This window comes from Trachypithecus francoisi, unplaced genomic scaffold (assembly GCF_009764315.1).
Source record: "Trachypithecus francoisi isolate TF-2019V2 unplaced genomic scaffold, Tfra_2.0 Lachesis_group0, whole genome shotgun sequence".
NCBI lineage: Eukaryota > Metazoa > Chordata > Mammalia > Primates > Cercopithecidae > Trachypithecus > Trachypithecus francoisi.
The window spans coordinates 130,081,887-130,109,853 of NW_022681453.1; the positions used below are offsets into that span (position 1 = coordinate 130,081,887).

At 35.2% G+C, this 27,967-nt stretch overlaps 1 protein-coding gene across 7 annotated transcripts in view; it reads left to right on the forward strand.

Moving 5' to 3' along the window:
* ATP11B (ATPase phospholipid transporting 11B (putative)) overlaps nucleotides 1–27,967 on the forward strand; it is a 134,828-nt gene that overhangs the window by 64,887 nt on the left and 41,974 nt on the right. For all 7 annotated transcript variants that reach the window (XM_033211797.1, XM_033211799.1, XM_033211800.1 and 4 more), the window contains 12 exons: nucleotides 599–749; nucleotides 1,868–2,065; nucleotides 8,173–8,415; nucleotides 8,926–9,101; nucleotides 10,027–10,095; nucleotides 11,697–11,770; nucleotides 11,854–11,957; nucleotides 15,305–15,486; nucleotides 16,750–16,953; nucleotides 22,421–22,574; nucleotides 24,164–24,266; nucleotides 27,306–27,451. In XM_033211797.1, coding sequence (XP_033067688.1) covers nucleotides 599–749; nucleotides 1,868–2,065; nucleotides 8,173–8,415; nucleotides 8,926–9,101; nucleotides 10,027–10,095; nucleotides 11,697–11,770; nucleotides 11,854–11,957; nucleotides 15,305–15,486; nucleotides 16,750–16,953; nucleotides 22,421–22,574; nucleotides 24,164–24,266; nucleotides 27,306–27,451 — 1,804 coding nt within the window. The remainder of the gene's footprint in view (nucleotides 1–598; nucleotides 750–1,867; nucleotides 2,066–8,172; nucleotides 8,416–8,925; nucleotides 9,102–10,026; nucleotides 10,096–11,696; nucleotides 11,771–11,853; nucleotides 11,958–15,304; nucleotides 15,487–16,749; nucleotides 16,954–22,420; nucleotides 22,575–24,163; nucleotides 24,267–27,305; nucleotides 27,452–27,967) is intronic.

Genomic DNA, 27,967 nt, shown 5'->3' on the forward strand with positions numbered 1-27,967 from the left:
ATATATGTTTTTAAACTTAAAATCAAAGACATGTGGCATTAAGCTTACCTAGTAAAGAGAAGAGGGATTCTGAAGTCAATTCCTGACTTGTGTGATTTTGGGAAATTTACAGAATTATTTTTGGGCTTTGGTCTTTGTCAGTTAAAAAGTGTGTAATAATTTCCCCTTTAAGGGTTTTCATATAGATTAGGTAAGGTAGTAGATGTGACAAACATTTTATAAAATTTTAATGCTATGCAAATGTTATTTTTAGCTATTACACTTAAGATGGGTGCTGAAAATGTAAAAAAAAAAAAAAAACAGAATAATTACTTATGGCAAAAATAACTGACTTAAAACTGTCACTTAATATAAGCATTTTGAATGGTAACATGGCTATATTAAATAGGCTTGTAACCTGTGTGTGTTGGTTCTTTTATTGCTAATAAATAAATTCTATTTAATGGTTATTTCTTGAAAACAAAAACTGTATTTTAAAATAGCTACAGTAGTACCTTCTGTGTTTTAATATCCTCTCTAATATAAGTACTAATTTTCAAGCAGATGAATATAGTAATAAATGATTTGTATGTTTTATATTCTCTTTTTCTTCCTTTAGGTCAATGAATACATTTTTGATAATTTATCTAGTAATTCTTATATCTGAAGCTGTCATCAGCACTATCTTGAAGTATACATGGCAAACTGAAGAAAAATGGGATGAACCTTGGTATAACCAAAAAACAGAACATCAAAGAAATAGCAGTAAGGTATTTTATGGTGTTATTGACTGTGTCATAAAGGAAACTATTATTTGGCACAATTAGTGCTTTGGTAACGACTTCTCATAGGAGAGACCACTGTAATCCTAAAACCATTGGTACTGAAGGGTGACAAAAATGGCATTGCAGATGCAGAGAAGCCAGCGTGTTTGTACTGATAGCTTTTTGTAGTTTACAGCATAAAAAGTTGTATTCCCTGTGGCATGACTTGAATAGTTCAAAGAGGTCACAAAATTTTAAATCCGTCTATCTTTGCGTTTCACATTAATAATACTACAAACTCAGTTTTCTCTTCCATTTACTATGTCTTATAAATGAATCAAAAAGTAAATAGGTGTATTTTTCATTTTGTCTTAATAATTCAAGGATGCTTATTATTAGTCTTAATATGAACTAATATACAAATTATGTCATATGTTTTAAATTGATTAAACACAGACTACCAAGAGAATTTAACCTATAATTTTGGTAAATAATTGTTCTCCAAATTTCACTTTAGATTAAAATCTATGTATTGGAAGACAAATTTGGATCTCGAGACTACAAAGCAAATAATCATGGGTCATATTTTTAATATCATTCACAGTTTGGTACATTTCCTTTCACAAATGCATGTTGAAATATGGAACCACTAAAGCCATTAAAATAGGCTATTCCTATGTAATCTGTACTTAAGAGTTTTAATTTCTAGCACTTTTAGCCTCACAATTATTTTATAACTTTGTAAAGTTACACTCAACTTTTAGTAGTTATCTGATTTTGAAGGGTAATAGTAGAATGGGATAAGTACACTCCAGATATTATAGTTTTGCCAAAGGTAGTTTCAGTCATACCAGGCTTTTTGTTAGCTTCTGAAAGTAACAAATTAACTTATTTGAATTTAACCTTTTCATCATTTACGTCATCAAGATTCTAATGAGCAATACAATAACCAGAGGAAATGTAATGTTAGACAATTCAACAAATGGATTTCAATTCATGAGACTGTTCTACCTCAGAATATAGTTGATAGTCTATGTAGACATGAAACTTTCTGGTAATTTTCATCAGTAATACTGAAGAAATTCTAGTGTATTTTTTCTTATCAGTTATTTCCTTTTTTCTAGATTCTGAGATTTATTTCAGACTTCCTTGCTTTTTTGGTTCTCTACAATTTCATCATTCCAATTTCATTATATGTGACAGTTGAAATGCAGAAATTTCTTGGATCATTTTTTATTGGCTGGGATCTTGATCTGTATCATGAAGAATCAGATCAGAAAGCTCAAGTCAATACTTCCGATCTGAACGAAGAGCTTGGACAGGTGAAAATGATCCTAATATTTTGTTTCTCTAATTTGTTATTTTTATCAAAGCAATACATGTGCAAAGATTAATGTAACAAGATATTATGACGCTTATACCTAAAACAGCACTCCTTTGCTCCACTCCCAGCTGTTCCCAATTTTTAAACCCTAAGTTGTTTCATTTGTTATTTATCACTATATTTCTATTTGATATTCTTTCTTATTCTTGAGTTTTAGACATTATCTACTATAGAATATAAAGACATAGCTCTTATACTACTATTCACACACACATACCCAGACACGTATCCACTTTGCTTCTCCATAGCCCCCTAATATTATCATATCACAATTTGGGATTTAATAAATATTTTTATTAACATTATTATGATTGTTTTAATGTTGTTCACTAATTACCAGTTCTATAGGTGTGTTCTATAATACCATAATTACATTTCCCTTGTTATATATTTTGTTTTCCCAAGAGTTAATTGCTCTGTTTTTTCATTTCCTTAATTTCCATATACCACAAACAAGTCTCTGATAATATGTGCAGCATCTGTCTACATATTCAAACATATCAGGTAATCTAGGAGTTCCTTTCTTCCTCCCCACCTTCCTTTTTTTTTTCTTTCTTTTTTTTTTTTTTCGTGACAGTGTTTTTGGAGGCTTCCACCTTTCTGCTTCAATTGGATTATTCTCTTATTCTTTCTGGGCTTCCTTCTCAACTGTCACTCTGGACTTCCCTTTACCATCACCCTGGAAATTCCTTTACCTCTCTCCTGTTTTGGATCTCCTCTTTCTTGCATCCCATGTCTTCCTACTTGTGGCTTATTCTTTTTTGGTGCTGTATATCTTCTAACAACTTCCTGAGAAAGGATGTATGAGAGGAAAATGTTTTTAAACTTGACATATCTGAAAATATCTTTATTCTCTTTTCATGCTTGATTAATAATTTAGCTAGTATTGCATTCCAGATTGAAATCTTCAGAAATTTTAAGGGATTTTATTGTTTTCTAGCCTCTAGTATTGCTGTTAGAGAAATTCAGTTCCATTCTGATTCCCAATTATTTATGTATGATCTGTTGTTGTATCTCTGGAAGCTTTAGGATCTCCTTATGCAATAGTTGTGAAATTCATGATGGTGTACCTTGTTGTTGGTTTTTCCTTTTTTATGTTTTGTTTCATTGGCAGTTAACTCTGAGTCTTTTCAGCCTGGAAACACATGTCCTTCAATTCTAGGAAATTTTCTTGTGTTTTTTTTTTTTTTTTTTTTGATAACATGTCTTTCTATGTTTCCCTGTTTTGAAACTTAACTATTTGCATGTCATACCACTTATATTGACCCTTTAATTCTTTTCAATTTTCAGTTTTTATTCGTTTTTATAATTCTACTTTCTGGTAGAATGTCTCTGGTTTATCTTTTCAGTATCTTTTGATTTATTTCTGCTACAGTATTTTTAATTTCTAATATTTTGGTATTCTCTGGATAGTTTTTTTAAATTGCCTCTTATCCCATTCCTTGAGCATAATCTATTCTTTTACCTCCCCTAGGATATTAATGACAGTCAATTGAAGTCTTCTTCTGCCCCCTGTATTATCTTTGCTTGTAGTGCATTTTCCAGAACAGTGAGTTCTGCTATAATGTGATATATGCATTCCTAAAATTCACTGCATAATGCAAAATTGATTAGTTAAAGCCACAGGGTTTATGAGAGAATGGGATTAAGGGTAGAACACAAAAACATTAATAATATATATATATATATTTTTGAGATGGAGTTTCACTCTTGTGGCCCAGGCTGGAGTGCAATGGCACAATCTCGGCTCACCGCTACCTCCACCTCCCAGGTTCAAACGATTCTCCTGCCTCAGCCTCCCGAGTAGCTAGGATTACTGGCATGCGCCACCACACCCGGCTAATTTTGTGTTTTTAGTAGAGACATGGTTTCTCCATATTGGTCAGGCTGGTCTCGAACTCCCAACCTCAGGTGATCCTCCCACCTCGGCCTCCCAAAGTGCTGGGATTACAGGCGTGAGCCACTGCACCCGGCCTAATAATACATTTTTTAAAAGATAGGAACCTAATAAAAGCAGCACTTGCCAAATTGTTCATGAATATGCAAATACTGCAATAAATATGGCACTTATCTGGAAAAGACCTGAAGTTTGCCTGTGGAAGACAGGCATCAGAAGGGTTGCAGCTTATGTGTTACTGTGAAGTGTTAGAAGGAAGGTTATCTGAAATCAGAGGGAAGGTTGTAATACCAGACGTGGATGAGTGTGGCTCATAACACATGGTGAACTGAGATAGCTAGTAACTGAAGTTTGGGCAAAATTTGAGCAAAGTTTTGATTACACTCAAATTGTCCCTCATTGTATCATTTGCATCGGGATAAATTTGTGTTTTCAAGACAGTGTTACAGCAGAACTGATTATAATTTGTTTCAGATTCTACCTTTTATGTAAGGAGTGATCCTCAAATGGATGCTAATCTTTGGCTATCATTTCAAGTTTAAAAGTGCTCTGTCCGGGAGGCTGAGGTGAGAGGATGACTTGAGCCCAGGAAGTTGAGGCTGCAGTGAGCCGTGATCACACCACTGCACTCCAGCCTGGGCAACAGAATGAGACTCTGTCTCGAAAATAAATAAATAAATAAATAAATAAACAAACAAACAAACAAAAACGAAAGGCTGGGATCCCAGCACTTTGGGAGGCCAAGGGGAGTGATCACGTGAGCCCAGGAGTTCAAGACCAGCTTGGACAACATGGCAAAACCCCATCTCTACAAAAAATAAAAAATTAGGTGGAATACAAAAATTAGCCGGGTACAGTGGTGTGTGCCTATGGTTCCAGCTACCTGGGAGGCTAAGGTAGGAGAATCACTTGAGCCCAGGAGATGGAGGTTGCAGTGAGCCGAGATTGTGCCATTGCACTCTAGCCTGGGCAACAAGAGTGAAACCTTGTCTATTAAAAAAAAAAAAAAAAAACCACTAATATGCTTATCAGAAGCTATTGATTCAGTGGGCCACTGAAGGTAATGGGCTGACAGGCCCAGCAGGTAATATTTCTGCTGCTTATGACTGCTAGAATTGGCCATTGGAAATCTGTTTTTAGCTGCCTTACTTCTGTGTTCAGCTGTCTGCGGAGACCGGATTCTGTCTGGTTCAGCCTACTAGCCTTCCAGCCGTTACTCCAATGGATGAGGGGCATTTTGAAGTTTGCAACTTTTAAAGAGATTTCAGAATTAAACTACTCCTGATAGCCTGTATTTTCAGCCTCATCCTGTACTTCCACATTCAGGGTTAGCTGGTAGGTCTACTTCCTGATAGTTTCTGAGAATGGGTTTCCTCATCGCTTGAGTTTCAGATTCTAAATTCCGGTAAATCAGTTACCACTCGTTCATCTCCTTTTCCATCTTCCAAACTTGTGTCAATCTTCCCTCTCATGTTGACTTTTTTACCGTTTTTTTGTTCTTTTTCTATTTTTTTATCCTCATGGTGAAGTTTTAAGAGAACCAGAAATAATTAAATGTGCTCAACCTATCATATTTAACCACAAGTTGATGCATTTATAGGCCTTAATAATTTATGTTAAATATCAATTATTGTCACATTTCTTTAATTATGTATTATATATTTAAGGCCTAAAGGCCCATTTTTACTTTTCTGAATAAATTTTTTCCGATCTACCTTTGACCTTTCTTTCTCAACTCTCTTCCCCTCCTTTTTCCTTCATGATAGAATTTTTGTTTTTCTGGAACTCCACATTGTGTAGGCGTACTCATGTCTGCTTTGTCTTTTTGTTTGTTTGTTTGTTCTTGTTTTTGTTTTTGAGACGGAGTCTCACTCTGTCACCCAGAATCTCGGCTCACTGCAACTACCACCTTCCAGGTTCAAGCGATTCTCTCGCCTTAGCCTCCCAAGTAGCTGGGATTATAGGTGCTTGCCACCATGCCTGGCTAATTTTTCTATTTTTAGTAGAGACAGGGTTTTGCCATTTGGCCAGGCTGGTCTCAGACTCCTGACCTCAGGTGATCCACCTGCCTCAGCCTCCCAAAGTGCTGGGATTACAGGCGTGAGCCACCACGCCCGGCCTGCTTTGTCTTTAAGAAACTTCTGGTGATTATTTCTTTAATTACTGATTTTCTCAGCCTCTCTTTTTGCTTTTGAAACTACAAGTATTTCATGTATGTGTATTGCCTCTATTCCTATTTTGTCTTTATACCAATGAAATCTACTTTATTTCATACTCTTCTATACTCTTTCATTTCCATATTATCCAAAAAAACAACGCTTAGGAAGGTTTATAGTGGTGACCTATTTATCACCAAAGTTAAAAGATTAAACTTCGTGATTTTATATATATTTTTTTAATCAAAATTAATTTATTTTATCCATCCCTACCATCTAATCTTTTTTCTAAAGAATCTTCCATGACTGATAGGTCAGTCTGTATTCTAGTATCTAGTATCCTATGGAGTGTTATTTCTGTTTGACTGCTAATGTATCTTATATATTTTCTTTATAACTCGTCCCTCATTCTTTCTGATCTACACTTGTGGGTGTTTTTTAATTAACTTGCATGGGGTCTTTATATCTACCTTTAACTTCCAACTCAACATTGCTATAGATACTGGGCAACATTTAATATAGAATAGTAAAGATAAGGTATTCTAGCTCTTATTTCCAGTTTCACCATTTATTTGCTTTTTGACTTTCGGTAAGTTATTTAATTTACCTAAAGTAATTTTCTGCCAAATTTAACCCTACCTTTCTTTTTGGATATCGATCTTTTTATCCTGAAATTTTGCTGAACTTATGTATTCTAGTTTTTTTAGTGGATTTTTTAGAATTTTCTGTATACAAGATCATATCATGTGCAAATGGAGATAGTTTTCCAATCATGTTAACTTTTATTTCCCTTTTCTTGCCTAATTGTCATGGCTAAAACCTTAAGTACAATGTTGAGTAAAAGTGACAAAAGCAGTCTTATTCCTGATCTTAGGAAGACAGCATTCAGTCTGTCTGCATAAAGTATGATGTTAGCTGTGAGTTTTTTATAGATACGCTTTATCAGGCTGAGGAAGTTCCTTTTTATTCCAGTTTGTTGAATGCCTTTACCATGAAGGGTATTGGATTTTTATCAAATGCTTTTTTCTGCACCTATTTTGGTGGTTATTTTATTAATAAAATGAAGGCCAGGTACCATTTTATTAATATGATGGATTACGTTAATTTTTTAAAATGTTGAATCAATCTTGCAATTCTGGGATAAATCCCACATATTTGTAGTACATAATCCTTTTATATGTTTCTGGATTTGATTTGCATCTCTTTATAAGGGATGTTGGTCTGTAGCTTGTTTCTTTTCTTGTGATTTCTACATCCCTGTTTAAAGGACTTCTTTCTCAAGTCATTATTGCAATAATCAAATTTTCATGATGATCCTAGTTGGATCAAGACTTGACTATTACATCCTTCTTTTATCATGGACATACCTTCTTTTAAAGTAATTTTTCTGGAATTGGCCTCCAAAAGTAATGAAATAATTTGTCTTACTTGCTTTTAAAAATATTTTTTTCTTTTACACATTCATTTTTTTCACTAAATTTGTTTTCTTTCCTCAGTTTCAACTTCTCTCTGTTTCAGACAATTCACACCTCTAACTTCTTGTATTGCTGTCGCTATCATTGTGTATTGCTATTCCCAGCTCTGCACTATTTCTCCTCACCCAGATAACCTTTCACATTCTATGTTATTAAGCATCCTTTCTGCCCTGCTTTAGAGATAATTCTTGAGTCCTACTACTTAAAATACCTTAGCCAAGAAACAGAAAAGAAGCATTAATACCAAATTCTTGTCAATTCTACAGATAAACATGTACGTAAAAATACCACAAACTTCAAAATCTATGTAGCTTTAAACTATTTTGTGTTACCCTGTTTTCTTTCCTTGGCATCTTTATTTTTTTAATTGTGCTTGGATTATAAGAATCTCAGCATCTATATATCGATATTAATAGATAAACTTGACTTCAGGACAGCGAGGACAGAGATTTTTTTCTTGCTTAACATAGGACCGTGAGCACAAAGGTTTATTTTCTTTTGTTTTCTGTCTCTATAGGTAGAGTACATGTTTACAGATAAAACTGGTACACTGACAGAAAATGAGATGCAGTTTCGGGAATGTTCAATTAATGGCATGAAATACCAAGAAATCAATGGTAGACTTGTACCCGAAGGACCAACCCCAGACTCTTCAGAAGGAAACTTATCTTATCTTAGTAGTTTATCCCATCTTAACAACTTATCCCATCTTACAACTAGTTCCTCTTTCAGATCCAGTCCTGAAAATGAAACTGAACTGGTAAGTAATTTTTAAATTAATAAATAAGGGTTTCATATGAAATAATTATCTGCAGTAGTTGATGAGTTGCAGGAAAAAAAGTTTGTGTCAGTAGAGCAAGGAATACATATTTGAAATTCATATCAGACAGTTTAACTTGTCTGCCTTAGCTCTTTGAGTATTTAAATGGAATATAGTTAAGAAAAGCCCTTACTGCCTTGAAGTGAAGAAGACTTTCTTTGAAAAATAGAGCTTAAACTTATTTAAATACTTTTTGAGACCTCAGTTCTTCTATAAAAAAGTGTTCTCCCCTACTTGCAATTTGGTTGTACCTCCTAAAAAGATGCTCACATGTCGAAGGGTCCTAAGCAAATGTGACATTTTACTTTTTGAAGGCAGAAACAACCAACTATTATTCAGGCAATCAAGGTTGTAGCACTCTTGTTCTAGATCTTAGAATTTTGCCTCTGGTTTCCTAAATGGTATGTGGAAATGATATTTTTATCATAAATATGAATTACATTTTTACAGATTAAAGAACATGATCTCTTCTTTAAAGCAGTCAGTCTCTGTCACACTGTTCAGATTAGCAATGTTCAGACTGACTGTATTGGTGATGGTCCCTGGCAATCCAACCTGGCACCCTCGCAGTTAGAGTACTATGCATCTTCACCAGATGAAAAGGCACTAGTAGAAGCTGCTGCAAGGTAATTTAGTCTGATTTCCAGATCTTCGGAAAAACACCGTTTAAATAAATGCAACAATATCAGAATCATAATTTAAAATTTTCAAACATAAATTTATCATTTTAAGTTGTCAGAATTCATATAAATACGTAAAAATAGAAGTACAATTTAAATTTTAAATAACAATTTGAAGTCATTTTATTATCAAGCTTGCATTCTTTTTTTAAGATCTCTTTGAAACTCTGATTACTATACAAATCTGTGTAATAGAATTTATGAAAAATGCTTGTGTATATGTTGTACTACATCTACTCTGATCCTTCTAATCCTTCTAGTCCTTAAAAGTATATATGTGTGTGTATGTGTATATATATTCTTTTATATATATAAAAGAATATAAGAATATATATATACATATAAATGTGAATATGTAATATATAAATGTTTATATATAATATATAAATGTATATATATAATATATATAATGTGTGTGTGTGTCTATATATATATATATATTTTTTTTTTTTTTTTTTTTTTTTGAGATGGAATCTCACTCTGTCACCCAGGCTGGAGTGCAGTGGCATGATCTCAGCTCAGTGCAGCCTCTGGGGTTCAAGCCATTCTCCTGACTCAGACTCCTGAGTAGCTGGGACAGGCACAGGGCACCACACCTGGCTAATTTTTGTATTTTTAGTAGAGATTGGGTTTCACCATGTTGGCCAGACTGGTCTTGAACTCCTAAACTCAGGTGGTCAACCCGCTTTGGCCTCCCAAAGTACTGGGATGATAGGCATGAGCCACCACTCCTGGCACCAAAGTAGTGATATTAAAAGGAAATATTTTTAAATGCATTTTAAACTTTTTTATTCAAGTTAAGCTATAGTGACATTGTGAAATATGCAATATTATTTCTTAAGTCTCACTTTTTTATCCTTCTAATGTCTAGGATTGGTATTGTGTTTATCGGCAATTCTGAAGAAACTATGGAAGTTAAAACACTTGGAAAACTGGAACGGTAATTTTTTTCATATATTAGAATGTTCTCTGTGTTAAGTGTATATAGTATAGAATAGGGATCAGTAAACTGTAGCTCACAGGGCACATCTGGCCTATTTTCTGTTTTTCTACAGCCCACAAATCACATTACTTTGTTTGTTTGTTTGTTTGTTTGTTTGTTTTTGAGACAGAATCTTGCTCTGTCACCCAGGCTGGAGTGCAGTGGCACGATCTTGGCTCACTGCAGCCTCCACCTCCCAGGTTCAAGTGATGCTTGTGTCTCAGCCTCCCAAGTAGCTGGGATTACAGGCGTGCACCACTATACCTGGCTAATTTTTGTATTTTTAGTGGAAATGTTGACCAGTCTGGTCTGGAACTCCTAGCCTCAAGAGATCCACCTACCTTGGCCACCCAAAGTGCTGCGATTACAGGCGTGATCTACCGCACCTGGCCCACATTACATTTTTAAAGGATTGTTTTAAAAAGAGGTAAAATATGCAACAGAGACCATATATGGCCGCAAAGCCTGAAATATTTACTCTCTGGCCTTTTACAGAAAAAGTTACTGAACTCTGCTCTAGAATGATGTTAACATTATATTGTATCTCATCATAGTTATAACAATAGTCTGCTTTGAATATTTCATCTATATTTTAGCTAATGATTCTTGAATTTACTTGTATGTTTATTTTTAGATGCTCCTGGGTAATGAGTTTTGTAGGTTTCTACTCAGTGAATAAAGAAAACTTTCCTTATATTTCCTGTGATTTTTATCTTTCAAACATGAAGGAACAGCTGTCTGTATCTAGTTTTTCCATTCTTTGATAAATTAGTTCATGCTTAATATACTTACTCCTTTCATGGTTTTAGCAGTTCTGATCATATGTCAATTCCAGCTGTGCTTTTCCAAACTATGCTTTTCCATACTAAATGGGGCCAATTCTTTGGCTACTTTTATGTGAGAGTCTGTCTAGCTTGTTTTTCTTTGAGTTGTGTGAAGATTTCATATGTAAATCACTGTGTAAGATTCATCTGGAAGACTTTAAGCCACACTTCATGTAGCCACACAAATTCTTCTACAGCTCCCTAGAGAGGCATGAGGGAATGGACCCCTGCACACACACACCCAGGTTCACAGTCACTGCTGTAATGAGCCTTTGATATTAATGTGTGTTGTGTTTGTCAGGTGTATTAGGACAGAAAAAAGCACTGAGAATCAGTTACCTTTTTCAGTCAGAAAAACATGGAGCTGGGCAGACGTGGATTCCAGTCTTTGCTCTGCCACTCACAAGCTTACGTGACTTTAGACAAATTACTTAATCTTTCTGAGGTTAATAGTCCTCATCTATAAAAATGAGATAAGACCTATTTTCTTGGCTTCTCTTGGTGGTTAAACGACATAAGATATGTAAAATACATGGCATTTGGTAATTACTCAGTGTCAGTCTCTTCTATTTCTTCCCTGTTTTGTTATTAATGTCATGTAAACTATCATGAAAATGTGATTAATTCTTGTTCTAAATTAGCCATTTTATCTTATATATGGATTATTTCCGTATAGTCACTTCATATTATTTTTAAAAAGTAAAGTTTTTGTCTTTCTTACTTTTTTTTCTTTAGGTACAAACTGCTTCATATTCTGGAATTTGATTCAGATCGTAGGAGAATGAGTGTAATTGTTCAGGCACCTTCAGGTAACCAATCTAAACTTTCATGAATTTTTATTTATGTAATATTAAGAGTTTGATAACTCTTTTTTTTTTTTTTTTGTCTGTAGGTGAGAAGTTATTATTTGCTAAAGGAGCTGAGTCATCAATTCTCCCTAAATGTATAGGCGGAGAAATAGAAAAAACCAGAATTCATGTAGATGAATTTGCTTTGGTGAGTGCAAATTTCTATGATTTAAAAAATTCTAAAAGATATATTTATGAAAAATTTCAGACTTTATTTCTTATAATTTATCAAAAATTATAGAAATTCTGCAGTTGTGTTACACTGTGTGTTGGCTCCACATTCCTTTTATGAAAACTGACTTTTAACGCTTTTAACGCAAGCTAAAATATATCTTCTCTTCAAACCTATTCTATAGTCAGGGCATTTCTGGTTGCAAAGTCTACTCAAACTACACTATTTTAAAAGAGTGTTTATTAAACAAACATAGGGGAATCCTAATGATGTGGAGAAACTGGAACCCTTATACACATATTGCTGGTAGGATTATAAATGGTACAGCCACATTGAAAAATAATTTGGCTAAGTTCCTCAAAAGGTAAACATCGAGTTACTATGTAACACAGAAGTTCTACTCCTGGGTGTACACCCAAGACAGCTGAAAACATGTCCACAAAAAAACTTATACACGAATGTTCATAAGCAGCATTATTTCCAATAGCCACAAAAATGGAAAACCCAAATGTCCAACTAATGAGTGGATAGACAAAATGTGGTATATCCATAAAATGGAATATCAGTTGGCTGTTAAGAGGAATGAAGTACCGATATATGCTGCAACATGGATGAATCTTGAAAAGATTATGCTGAGTGAAAGAGGCAGTCAAAAAAGGCTATATATTAATAATACATTTATATGAAATATCCAGAATAGGCAAATTCACAGAGAAAGCTGATTACTGATTGCCAGGGGCTGGAGGAAGGAGAAAAAGGAGAGTCTTCGTGGGAGCAGTGAGATATTGTGGATTTAGATAGTGGTGATAATTGCACAACTCTGTGAATATGCGATAAAACACTGATTTGTACTATTTGAGAGGTGAATTTTATGGTATGTGAATTATATCTCTTATTTATAAAATTTAAAAATACAGGGGAATCTTATTAAAACAAAGAGCCATCATTCATGTAAATAACAAAATTATTATGCAGTTCTGTCTCAGTCTTAGAACTTCATGGTCTCTCATTTTTGCATTTCTGTAAATGTATACTCCACACTCACCTCTGCTCATCTGCCTTCTTTAACAGTTTATGATTTTTTCCCCATTATTTGTTCCCTAATTGTTTATGTTCCAGTTTATCCACCACATTGTAACATCTGTGAGAACAAAGACATGGTTCTACCTTATCACCATCTTAATATTTAAAATAATGATGGCACATAGTTCGTGCTCAGTATTTGTTATAGAATGGATTAATTCATGTATTAATAACAGATAGTTCTTTATCAACTAAAAGAAGCACATTTGTAGGTATGGATCATTTATAAGTCAAGGAATGGCAGTATTTAGAAATCTGCTAAATAGAGCTGGGCGCAGTGGCTCACGCCTTTGATCCCAGCACTTTGGGAGGCCAAGGCTGGCAGATCACGAGGTCAGGAGATTGAGACCATTCTGGCTAACAGGGTGAAACCCCACCTGTAGTCCCAGCTACTCAGGAGACTGAGGCAGGAGAATCGCTTGAACACAGGAGGCAGAAGTTGCAGTGAGCCAAGATCGCACCACTGCACTCCAGCCTGGGCAACAGAGCAAGACTCCGTCTCAAAAAAAAAAAAAAGGGAAATCTGCTAAATAGTGTCATATAGTATTTTTAAGTCTATGCTTTCCAAGTTGTTAGAATATTTATTATGGGGCTCAGCGCAGTGGCTCATGCCTGTAATCCCAGCACTTTGAGATGCTGAGGCAGTATCACTTGTGGCCAGGAGTTTGAGACCAGCCTGGGCAATGTAGCAAGACCCTGTCTCTACAAAAAAATAAAACATAGCCAGGCATGGTGGCACATGTCTATAGACCTAGCTACTCAGGAGGCTGAGGCAGCAGGATCACTTGAGCCCAGGAGTTCAAGGCTATAGTAAGCCAAGATCACACCACTGCACCCCAGCCTAAGCAGCAGAGCAAGACCCTGTCTAAAAATAAAAAAGAATATTTATTATTGGTTTTCTTGAGGAAAATGCATGTAACAAGAAAAGGAACTTTTATAAGTCTTTAGATTTAGATACCAGTTTTCAGAGATGAATACAATAAGAAAACTTTGAGCCTGGTAGAACCAGATAATCAATTTTGATTCCAATTCACTGGTAAAGATATATTCCTTAAAATCATTTATTTGATAAATCTAAAAAGTATTTTTTGTAATGGCCATTTTATTGACTTGTTTATTTGAAAGGCAAATTTTGTCATACTGTGAACCTTTAGGAAATTATGGTCTCCTTTGCTTTAGAAATTTTATGAAGTAGGTAAAAATGGAATTGTAAGTTAAAACAGGAAGGTAGAACCTGCAGCTGTCTCTCTCAACAGCCTTGAAGGTATTAAGAACTTTCTGGCTTTCCATGTAACACAGTTTAAAAACCACTAATAGGATAGTCTTTATGATCTATTCTAGGCTCTAATATTCTACAATTCAGTGACCTTAATTATTTTCAGCAACTTTTTATTTTTTATTTTTTTGAGACAGAGTCTCACTCTTTCGCCCAAGCTGGAGTGCAGTGGTGCTCTCTCGGCTCACCTCCCAGGTTCACGCCATTCTCCTGCCTCAGCCTCCTGAGTATCTGGGACTACAGGTGCCCACCAGCATGCCCGGCTAATTTTTTGTATTTTTAGTAGAGACGGGGTTTCACCATGTTAGCCAGGATGGTCTCGATCTCCTGACCTCATGATACGCCCACCTTGGCCTCCCAAAGTGCTGGGATTACAGGCGTGAGCCACTGCGCCCCATCTATTTTCAGCAACTTTTTTTTTTTTTTTTTTTTTTTTTTTTTTTTTTTGAGACGGAGTCTCGCTCTGTCACCCAAGCTGGAGTGCACTGGCCAGATCTCAGCTCACTGCAAGCTCCGCCTCCTGGGTTCACGCCATTCTCCTGCCTCAGCCTCCCGAGTAGCTGGGACTACAGGCGCCCGCCACCTCGCCGGCTAGTTTTTTGTATTTTTAGTAGAGACGGGGTTTCACCATGTTAGCCAGGATGGTCTTGATCTCCTGACCTTGTGATCCGCCCGCCTCGGCCTCCCAAAGTGCTGGGATTACAGGCTTGAGCCACCGCGCCCGGCCTATTTTCAGCAACTTTTTAAGAAAACATCAGAAGTTGAAAGATGTATATGTGTCCCATAACTCAGATCAGTAGGGCTTTGTGACACTATTTATTTCCTGTCACTAGGTGATGGTACTTTTTAAATGATTTGTGATTGACTTTTGGTACTTGGTCCTCAGTGTATTTTGATAGTGACTTCTTGATTTTCTGTTAGTTGTTTGTGTTCAATTTTTGTCTTTAATTTTTGTTTGTTTCAGAAAGGGCTAAGAACTCTGTGTATAGCATATAGAAAATTTACATCAAAAGAGTATGAGGAAGTAGATAAACGCATATTTGAAGCCAGGACTGCCTTGCAGCAGCGGGAAGAGAAATTAGCAGATGTTTTCCAGTTCATAGAGAAAGACCTGATATTACTTGGAGCCACAGCAGTAGAAGACAGGTAAGTATCAGATAAGTAAACAATATTATTTTTCTCTCATAAGAATTTTTGTAACCAAGTGTTCTAATATGTGGCATAAATTCTCTTTACTAACATCCTATGATAAATTAATATATTTAAGATCAAAATAGAGAACTAAAGCCTTAATTTTTCCCAGTCAGTATGTACAATTTTTGTTCTAGCCAGATATCTGAAATACATGAAAGAAACCAGCTCTCTCTATAGTTTTTTCTTATAGGCTTGAATCTTTAGAATACTCCTCAGCTGTCATGCAAACACTTGAAGCACCTGCTTAATTCTCCAACCTTCCCTCCTACCGCTGTCTCCTTCTGCTTTATGTTTCAACAATACCAAACTGTCTCTGCATGCCATCTGTAGCTAAAACTATTCTGTTTTGTGCCTATGTTGGCCTTCTGCCTGGGTGATTCTTCCCTTCACCATCCCTCTGTGACTACCTGTTCACAAAGTATAGCTTAGATATTAGTTCCACTCCAGTAAGACCTTTCCTGACACCTAAGAGGATTAAAAATTCTCTTCTTTGTGAAGTCTCATTGTAGGTAGTTCTGTTGTTGTCTTTGTGGCACTATATTTTAATTATTTGTTTAAAGACTTCTCCTCTGTTAACCTGTGAAATCCTTGAAGTCCATTTATTCTTTGTCTTTGTTCCCAGCACCTATCTCAATGTGTTTCACAGTTTCTTAAATTTAGCTGAATTCTGAGATTAAATTCTGCAGATTAAGTCTGTTGTTATGTTTGCCTCCACCACCTAGACCTAAGGGTGTTTGCATATTTTTAAAATCTAGGTTTTCATTTACTTTTTGGTTGTCCTTACAAGGTTTCTGAGACTCACCTAAAGTTAGCTAGACCTTTATTTTCTACAGTCTGATTTTTGAACTATATGAGTGGTTTGAGTTTTTTTTTTAAATCAAAATAAAAAGAGAAAAATCTTCTTTTTTGAAATGTAAGACTTCCTAATAAAACAGGAGTTGATGAAGAGCACATAGTTTCATCCTATAAATAGCAACTTTGAAGATACATTCTTAATATATGAAATTGTAGATTTGAATTGGTTGATTTTGTGTTAACCAATCACCAATCTGTTTATTCATGTTTCTTAATGAGAGGAAATTCCAGTTATATTGCTATGTGATGTAGTAACATGCATAGGTCAAGGAGTTTAGAATTATCCTTAAATATACTGTGTAGTTTAGCTTAAAATACAGTCATAAAAGTATTCTCTACTACTAATTTGTTTCTTTTCAGACTACAAGATAAAGTTCGAGAAACTATTGAAGCATTGAGAATGGCTGGTATCAAAGTATGGGTACTTACTGGAGATAAACATGAAACAGCTGTTAGTGTGAGTTTATCATGTGGCCATTTTCATAGAACCATGAACATCCTTGAACTTATAAACCAGAAATCAGACAGCGAATGTGCTGAACAATTGAGGCAGCTTGCCAGAAGGTAAGAATATAGGTACCTGTATCGTACCTTTCAGGGGTTAGCAAACTGTGGTTCCCTGGGCCCGATGATATAGCCCACTGTCTCTGCCTGTTTTTTACAGCCTGTTAGCTAAAAGTAGTTTTTACATTTTGTGATAGATAAATAGAAATCCAACGAATAATAATATTTCATGAAGTGAAATGTATATGAAATTCAAATTCCAGTGTCTATAAAGTTTGATTGGAACACAGTCACTTTCATTTGTTTACATATTATCAACGAGTGCTTTTACATTACAGCACCAGAATTGAGTAGTTGCAGCAGAGACTTTACAAAATACTTCTCTTCAACTTCACACTGCTGTTTGATACGCTGCAAATCACAGTGAGATACATATAATATGATAGTGTTTGGAGTGCCATGCATAGCACCATATCGTGACATTTTACCATTTTTTATTGTCAGTATAGGCTATCATGTCAAAACAAGAAAAGAAAAGTGGACTTTTAACATTACACTTTTTTTTAAAATCACCGTGGATAGGGGATTATTTTATTTTTGAATTAGATGGCAAAGCATTGTTTATTATGCATTGATATGTTAGCTGTGCTACCTGTTTGAAAAGACATTTTCAAAGATGAATTATAAATCTCATTACATACAGTTCTATCATATTGAAATGTAAAAATCTCGTTACAGATGGGCATTAACAGATGAACATTTGCAGTGTTAACTTTGAACCCCAGTTAAACAAAGTATTATCCCTTGCCCAAAAGAAATATTTTCATTCTTCTTATTAGTAAACCTCTCTTATTTAAAAAATTATACTCAATGATTGCTACATTCTTAGTGAAAATTTTGTTGAGATTTTTTCCTCTCATTCGATAACTACCTATATCCTCAATTTTGCCTCTTGGCCCACAAAACCTAAAATTGAAATATTTACTCTCTGGCCCATAACGGGAAACATTTGCCAACCCCTGATCTAGTTTGCATGACCAAACTGGGAAATTAAGCTGCATTTTACTGTTCAAGATTATTTCATAAGAATTTATACTCTAAATTCTATCTTTTTTGTAAATCCATGCTTTATGGGCATATCAAAGTTTTGCCGCATATGGGGGCAAGTGATGCCCCATTTAACACAGTCTGATTTTTCACAATAAACTAGGGAGGGCTTCATTCGAGTCTCAGGGCTGCTTGCATGTAAGTGTGTTAGGTCTCCTGCAGGTTTCTGTTGTTTGCTGTCTTGTGATACTAATCCAGAAAAATAAACACAGAGAGACAATACCGTAGTTGTTAATATACATTCAGTGTTTTATATTTATATTTTTTATGCAGGCATTTATGTGATACCAAAGTCTGGATTTCATCTTTTTAAAACCTATTTAAGAGACATTTTTAAAAGACCATACAGAGTTATTTTGTTGTTGTTGTTGTTGTTGTTTGTTTGTTCGTTTGTTTTCTGAGACAGAGTTTCACTCTTGTTGCCCAAGCTGGAGTGCAGTGGTGCACTGGGTTCACCACAACCTTTGCCTTCAGGGTTCAAGTGATTCTCCTGCCTCAGCCTCCTGAGTAGCTGGGATTACAGGCATGCATCACCATGCCTGGCTAATTTTGTATTTTTAGTAGAGACGGAGTTTCTCCATGTTGGTCAGGCTGGTCTCAAACACCTGACCTCAGGTGATCTGCCTGCCTCGGCCTCCCAGAGTGCTAGGATTATAGGTTATATTATATACAGGCCGCCCCTGGCCTGTATAGGGCCTTTTTAAAATATGTCTTAAATAGGGTCACACTGGATCTTTGAGTGCAAAAAGACAATTGATTTAGCTAATTATACTACAATTTGGGGACAGTGTCAGCAACATTGTGGCTGTTTAAACATTTAAATACTACAATATCATGAACTCCCTAAAACACAGAGATTAATTGCTTAGAATCATTTGCTTTATATATGCCTTTTTAAATATTTTTTTCTGGCTGGGCACAGTGGCTCATGCCTGTAATCCCAATACCCTGGGAGGCTGAGGTGGATCGCTTGAGCCCAGGAGTTTGAGATCAGCCTGGTCAATATAACAAGACCCTGTCCCCACAAAAAATTTAAAAATTATCCAGGTGTGGTGGCGTGTAGTCCCAGTTACTCTGGAAGCTGAGGCAAGAGGATCACTTGAGTCTAGAAGTTCAAGGCTACAGTGAACTGTGCTCTCGCCTAAAAAATAAAAATAATTTTAAAAAAAATTTTCTGATTATAAAAATAATAAATGTCTACTTTAAAAATGCTAAAAATTGTAAAGCTTATGCAGTGGTTAATAACATAATAAAGTCATCAGAAGATTATTATTTGTAATTTAGGCTATTTAAGTCTTCTGTATATAGGTGGTTTTAACAGATATGCTAATCATTAGTATTTGTTTTCTTTTTTGTACAAAAGCTGTATTATAAAACGAAGACTATACTCTTAAAGTGAATTTTAGGCTTGCCATCTTAGTCTGTTTGTGCTGCTGTAACAAAATACCTGAGACTAGGTAATTTATAAAGAACAGAAATTTATTTCTCACAATTCTGGAGGCTGGGAAGTTGAAGATCAAGGCACCAGCAAGTTGTATAGTGAGGGCTGCTCCCTGTTCCAAAATAGCGCCTTATTGCTGCATCCTTCTGAAGGGAGGATTGCTGTGTCCCCACATGGTGGAAGAGATGAAAGGCAAGAGAGGGCAAATCACTGAAACCTCTTTTATCAGGCCATTAATCCCTTCATGAAGGCAAAGCCACTATGACTTAATCGCGTCCCAAAAGGCCCCGCTTCATAACAATGGGGGTTAACTCTCCATGTTAATTTTGGAAGGGATACGACATTCAAACCATAGCGCTTGCTATGTGAAGTTTATGTTATATTTTAGAGATACCTTTTGATGGAATACATTTTATGAGATAACCATAAAAGTCAATAGACCCATTCATTCAGACTTTCAGGAAGTATCTATTCTAAAAATCTTGATACAAATCTTCTGTCACACAAAGAATTTCGTACCTTTGAAAACTTTAGTATATATATCCATTCCTTCACAAAGATATATTGTCACCTGTCTAGGCATTTGGAACAGAGACATAGGTGTGTTGTTTACACCCTGGATACTTACAGTGTGTAGAGAAAACAGAAAAGTAAATGCACTGTCATAGTCCTATCCCTACAGAACTGTATCTGAGGCAAGAACAGAAGCTCTGGGAGGACAGAAGAGAGAAGCCTAGCCTAGACCAGGGGTACCAGGGAGAGCTCTGAACAACCAATGACTGTGTTGCCTCCTGTGGGGCCAGATGTTCACTGGACAGAGAGTGACACAAAGAAGCAAAGGGGAGGCTGGACACAGTGGCTCATAATCCTGATTTACAGGCACAGTGGCCAATAATCCCAGCACTTTGGGAGGCCAAGCCAGGCAGATCACTTGAGTCTAGAAGTTCAAGACCAGCCTGGGCAACATAGTGAAACCCCATCTCTACAAACAGTACAAAAATTAGACGTGTGTGGTGACACATACTTGTAGTCCCAGCTTCTTGGGAGGCTGAGGTGGGAGGATGGATTGAATCAGGGAGGTTAAGGCTGTAGTGAGTTGTGATCACACCCCTGCGCTCCAGCCTGGGTGACTGAGTTGCTGTGTCAGAAAAAGAAAGGCAGCAAAGGGGGCAGTGCATGCAGATTCTCAGAGCTGAGAGAGAGGAGGGCATATTCAAGGAAATAATTAGAAAGTATGGCCAGGGAGTGGTATAGGTGGGACAGGGTATGAAGAGTAGTGATGCATGAGGGCTATAGAGATGAGTAAATGCTACCTATGTGCCAGAGATGTAGGTGCTTTTCCATATTTCTTAAATATTATTCCATGGATTGTAAGATCATAATGTGATTCATGAAGCCTGTCCAGAGGAAAACCTAATTGCCTGTGCCTTGGAAACTTTTCCTAGGAAAATAATCTCTGTCCCACTCTTGACTGCTAGCATTTCTGAGGCCTGTTGCTCAGGTAGTGCTTTGAACAGGCTGAAGACATTGGAGTTAGCACAAGTTGCCAAATAAAGTTTGGCCAACAGGGAAGAAAAGTAGTCTATGTAGGTGTTGATTTCAGATATTGGAGAATTAGTAATAATGAGAAAAATACATTTTATAAAACTTTATGGTATAAAGTGAATTGCTTACCACTTATAGCTATAGTACAACACAACAGTAGTTAGGCATACTATGAAAGACTTTGCTTTAACTTATGAAAGTTTCTTATTATAAGACTAAAATCTATCAATGTATATTTAGCTTTTATACCTTGTGCTCATTTAATAGTCTTCCCACTTCTTATTTTTAATTGGAGGGATAGTTCTCAGCAGAGTCTGCTATTCTGTGAACCTTTGGTGCTTTTCTGTGGTGTATATAGCACAGTGCTGCACTGAGTACTGGCTTTCAACAACATAAAGGAGCTTACATCAAAATGTAAATCTAGGTATACTTCCTTCATCAAGAAAGTGTTATTACCAAAGAATTACAGGGGGAAGCAGTTTAATAAAATAGTGTGCTTAGTGATTCTGTTGATTTACATTCTGGTGTAGGCTCCTTATCTCTTCCTGGCAACAAATAGTTTGCCTGCCTTCCAGCAGTGAGACTGTACTTGGAGTAGCATATGCCCACATTTGAGGTGTTATCCATCTTCTACCACAGTAATATCTGGCATTACGATCCATCATCGGTTTCCTATTGCAAGACAGTACTCTTCCTTCATTCTTTTCTTTGCTTGTTATGCGTGTAGTGAATCTTGCTCATGGGTTTTCCTAAAGATCCTTGATTTCATATAATTTTTTTTATTTTAATTAGGATTTGCTGAATGTTAAATAATGGTTTGATTTTCGTAAGACTTTCCATACAATTTGGGAGAATATCCTCAGATTATGTATTACAATTCACATTTTAGAAAATATAATTACTGTATCTATATCAGTTCGTTGTAAAATTGAATATTAGGCGGGGCACAGTGGCTCACACCTGTAATCCCAGCACTTTGAGAGGCTGAGACAGGCGGATCGCTTGAGGTCAGGAGTTTGAGACCAGCCTGGGCAACATGGTGAAACCCCATCTCTACTAAAATAACAAAAATTAGCCAATCATGGTGGCTCGTGCCTATAGTCCCAGATAGGAAGCTGAAGTGAGAGAATCACTTAAGCCCAGGAGGTCAGGGCTGCGGTGAGCTGCTATACTCCAGCCTGGGTGACAGAGCAAGACCCTGTTTCAAAAAAAAAGAAAAATTGAATATTATCTGTTTTACTCATTAGTGACTCAATTCTGCTTAATTTTAAACTTAAGGTAATAAAACAGTTTGTTTCCTGACATAACAGTCTTGTAACAGTAAAGGCTGTGGGTAAAAGATCCATCTTTCAGTAAGCATGTGTTGTTCTATGTGAGTGTAAATAATATGGCTTCAAAGTACCTTACAGAGAATATAATTATTTTGTCTTTTAGAATTACAGAGGATCATGTGATTCAGCATGGGCTGGTAGTGGATGGGACCAGCCTATCTCTTGCACTCAGGGAGCATGAAAAATTATTTATGGAAGTTTGCAGAAATTGTTCAGCTGTATTATGCTGTCGTATGGCTCCACTGCAGAAAGCAAAAGTATGTATATGTGTTATAAAAAGTCCCTTAAAGCTATTTAGATATAAACATATTATTTAAAGTTAATGCCTTACATAGTTCCATTTGGTGGTGTGCAATATATAAATTTTGCCAAGAGTCAATCACATATTGTAAATTTTAACCATGCACATCAGACTTCTGGAATTCTCAGAGTGAGTTTCAACTATTCATAGTGACCGAGAAAACCTGTGATGAGTAGCAGTTTGTGATCTTGCAGAAATTAAACTGTGATAACTAATGTTTCCCAAGTTAGCTACTTAGCAAGTGAAGGAGCCTAGGAGACATCAATTACTTGCACCTTTAGATGGTTCTGTTGATCTCCGTTTATTCTTGCATTCTCGTGAAGTGATAATTCTTTGTTATAGTGATGTATAGTGATATAACATTCTCATGAAGTGATAATTCTCTGTTACTTTTGGCTGTAAAGTGATAAATAGAGCTTTAGTGTAAAAAGTTGAAAAGCCAATTAACTTGTAATATAAAGCTTATGTATAGGAAATATTTAAATTTTAGCTACCTATGTGATTCAAGTGAAAGCCTATATAAACATTTTTTTTAATTCTAAATTTGGAATTTGAGGTCTTAGACTATTTTTCACAAATATCCTTTGCAATGCACATCTGAATACTGATTATTTCCCATATAGGTCTAATAAATTAGACATCCAGTTTTTTGGGCTTCATGGAATTTTGTTACAGTGCCGATATTATGACAATTCATGTACCCCAGTCTGTGGAGACTAAAACTGGAGACCAAACAGAGCAAATACCCAGGTTCTTTATAAAAGTACATTTAAGAATTCCAAAGAAACATTTCTTTTGAGTTCATTGAATTTAATCTGATTGATTTTTTTTTTTTTTTTTTTTTTTTTTTGAGGCGGAGTCTCGCTCTGTCGCCCAGGCTGGAGTGCAGTGGCCGGATCTCAGCTCACTGCAAGCTCCGCCTCCCGGGTTTACGCCATTCTCCTGCCTCAGCCTCCCGAGTAGCTGGGACTACAGGCGCCCGCCACGTCGCCCGGCTAGTTTTTGTATTTTTAGTAGAGACGGGGTTTCACAGTGTTCGCCAGGATGGTCTCGATCTCCTGACCTCGTGATCCGCCCGTCTCGGCCTCCCAAAGTGCTGGGATTACAGGCTTGAGCCACCGCGCCCGGCCGATTGATTTTTTAAATTCTTAAAATTTTATTACAAGAGGAAACAATTATCTTCTTTCATATCAAATGAAAAAATAACTTCTTAAAAAAATTTGCCTAACAGTTCAATTAAGTGCAGTCTTTTTTTATACTATTATTAAGCCTTCTAAATATTTAAGCTATATTTAAAAGATTCTTGTTTCTCATCATAAAATCCAAAGATAATTCTGTTTTTGTTATAACATTTCTGAAAGACATTTCTAAAAGCTTAATGGAGACACCCTCAAAAAAATGAACCTCAACGCATATTATTGTCTAATATAAAATTAAATATTTATTTCATTAGTGTTCTTACTAGAGTCATTTCAGATAAATGATTATATAAATGCAAGAAAATTGAAATTGTGTCATAAATAACTAATTCATTATGTCTTTCAGGTAATAAGACTAATAAAAATATCACCTGAGAAACCTATAACATTGGCTGTTGGTGATGGTGCTAATGACGTAAGCATGATACAAGAAGCCCATGTTGGCATAGGTGATTGATTTTTCCTGAAAAGTTTTTCCTGAACTTTTAAAGTTGGTAGTGTTACTTGGTGGTTTTGAATTTTCTTTTTGTAGATTAAAGTGCGGTATCAAATTTGTGAATGAAAACTAAATGCAACATGGTAATAATATAGCACAGTGTGCCCCGTCAGAAACTTACTATAATTAAGCCCACTGGTTAGTATATTTTCATTCCATTTTAGTTTCAGATTTTAAAGGAAATAAATACCACATTAGTGAATTTTATCTTTGCCAATTCTTTTTCATAATAAAAGTAGCTTTATTTTTACATGCCATTTTGTACCTTTTAAAGTACTTCACATGTTATTTTATCCTTTTTAAATTCTAAATTTGTGATTTACATAGCTGCACTTACAGTTCTTGTTTTAGAATCTTACTGTTAACTCCGTTTATTTATGATTCTAAAGATCCTACAGTCCTTTTTAAAGATAATTATAAAGACAGGAAATTGTACCAAACTGCAATAAAATATAGAATTTCAAGTAGTTTTCTCATTTTAATAATCTTTATCCTTATTCTTTTCTATTTTTGCCTAAAACTTTTATTAGATTCAGACTGCTAGTATCATTTCATTATAGTTAATTTATTAATCCTTTCCTTTTTAGCCATATAATCTTATTGTAGAAATACAGAGCAAAATGAAAAGTATGGGCACGGTATTTTTTATGGAAGGATAAAATTTGAGAGTTAAGCTAATTCCTGTTCTGGAATAGTCTCTATAATGTGCTGAATGGGTAGTTATCAGGTCTGATATTTTCTGTGTGCCTCTCAAATCAACTCCTTCCTCTTTCAGATAATTAACTCTTCATTTTGAAAACTTAATTTTCCTTCTAGTTTGTATATCGTTATTTTCCATAAATCTTCATAGCAATTTGATGATAACTTCCTATACCATACATTTAAAGCCATAAAAAAACTACAGTATTTATAACAGTTTGATTCTGTAATGATAACAGGCAGACCAGTGACTAGAATACATTTAAGCATCTGGAAGTTTAGAATATAACAAAGGAGATATTTCATATAAGTAGGAAAACAAATTATTTAGTAAAAAAATAAATGGATAAAACTGATTAGTGATTGGAAAAAAAGAAAAGTTGAATCTCTTTCTATTACTTATAACAAAACAAATTCAAGATGGATTAGGATTTAAATAACTTACAAAGACCCTAAAAAGTAATAGAAGAAAATTTAATGAATAATTCTGTTATTTGAGGTGTGGAAGAATCTTTTGAGGACAGCACCAAAGCAAGGAACTATATAGTTAACTATAGGGAAAAGACCATGCAGAGGTAAAAGCTCCGAAAACAAATTTTAAAAACAAAGGACAAACTAGTAAAGAATATTTGTAAAATAGGTGACAAAGTTTTAATAATCCTGGTCTACAGAGTATTAACAAATTAATGAGAATAAGAAAAACATTCCATTAGAAATAATGCGGAAGGATGTGAGCAATCAATTGTCACAAAAGGAGAAATCTAAAAAGAATACTAAATGTATGAAAAAAAATGTTTAGTTTTTCTAACATTCCAAGGAATGGAAATTAAAATTTCCTATCAGATTGGCATCCATTATAAACCTTGATAAACCTGGAGTTGGTAAAGGTATAGATTAACAAATGGTCTTATACAATGTTAGTGGGAGCATAAATTGGCATGCCCTGCATTATTATTCAAAACAAAATTTTAAATGTATGCCTATTGACATTGCAATTATGCATGCAGGAATTTCCTGTAGGAAAAAAATTGAGCATGTTGATAAAGATACACATTACAAGTATACATTTTAAGCAGTGTCTGTAGTCTGTTAAGCAACAAAAGCAAGTTGTAAAACAATCCTTTTTTTTTTTTGGTATAGAGCTTTGCTCTTATTTCCCAGGCTGGAGTGCAATAGCCCGATCTCGGCTCACGGCAACCTCCATCTCCTGGATTCAAGCGATTCTCCGGCCTCAGCCTCCTAAATAGCTGGGATTACAGGTGCCCGCCACCATGCCCAACTAATTTTTGTGTTTTTAGTAGGGATGGGGTTTCACCATTTTGGCCAGGCTTGTCTTGAACTCCTGACCTCAGGTGATCCACCTGCCTTGGCCTCCCAAAGTGCTGGGATCCTACAGACTTGAGCCACCCCCGCCGGCCTGAGCCACTGTGCCCAGCCTGAGCCACATTTTTATAGATGTTTTTGTATGTATGAAATACATACACACGCAGACATGAAATAAGCAGAAAGAAAATTTCTAAAAGAATGCAGACTAAAAACAGGGGTTTTCTCTAGGGATTATGAATACAGTTTTTTTTTTCGTTGCTTATACATTTTGGAACACTTTCATCCTTTTGTGACAAGTTTTAGTTTTGAAAAATAATTTTTAAAAGTTGCTTCTAGATTGAAAAATACAAACTTGGCAATGACTCTTCTTCTCTTTTGAAACCTTAAGGAATATTGTAACCATTAAAAAAGTATTCATCTTTGTCAGATAAAATGATGCACTGATTTCAAATGATATTGTACATTTTTAAAAATTTATTTTAAGTTCACATTTTCCTTTTAAAAAGCGCACTTTGACTTATTCATGAAAGTGTTAAGCATGCTTATTTTGCTAATCTCAAATGACTCAATTTGAATATTTTTTATATTCATTGAAAATAGTGAAGTTAAGTATTTAAGTATTTTACAGCATTCTGTCTGTCAGAAGTCTGTTACCCAGTACTTGTGCTAATTAGTGTAATATTGATGTTCCTGCTAAATCCTTAACTTTCACTATTACTTTTTATATTGTATTTTATCTTTTTATATTCTAATTCTTTGGAAATTGGCGTTATGTGTCTGATAAATATCGTAGCTTTATATTAATTACATATTCAAGTAGAACAACCTTTTGGACATCTGTTGTATATTAGGATTTAAAGTTCCTAAGTGCATGTTCAACTAATATAAATAAGATATTTGCAGATTTATCATGAAAATTACACTTACCAGTTATCAGTGAACACATCTTTTGTCCCTTTTATTATAGGAATCATGGGTAAAGAAGGAAGACAGGCTGCAAGAAACAGTGACTATGCAATAGCCAGATTTAAATTCCTCTCCAAATTGCTTTTTGTTCATGGTCATTTTTATTATATTAGAATAGCTACCCTTGTACAGTATTTTTTTTATAAGGTGAGTTTCATGTATTTAGAACCAATTATTGATACAGTAATACGAAGTTTCAATTTAAGGAATGTTATATACATTTTTCTTTAAAATGGTTTCAATAAGTACAAATAACAGTATTTTGTCATGAATCTATTCTATACTGACAGAAAGCATATCAGTGGTTGCCTGTGGCCCATGGGTTCCGTGCAAATTGGAACACAGTACATTTGATATCTTTAAAGTTATTTTGTCCTGAACCAGCAATAAGTTTTAACACCAATATAATGGTCTCAAGTAGAGGTTTTTAGCCTTTTTTATGCCATGAATGACCCTTTAGTAGTCTAGTGAAATGTGTGAGCTCCTCAATATAGAGCTTTTATGTGCATAAAGTAAAATACATAGGGTTACAAAGAAACAAATTATGTTGAAATACTGTCCTGTCTTTGGGTCCTTTTGTATAAGGTGGGAGTCTGTAGAACCCACATTAAGAGCCCCTGTTATCGATATATTTAATAACACCAGAGTGTACTAGGTTGCATA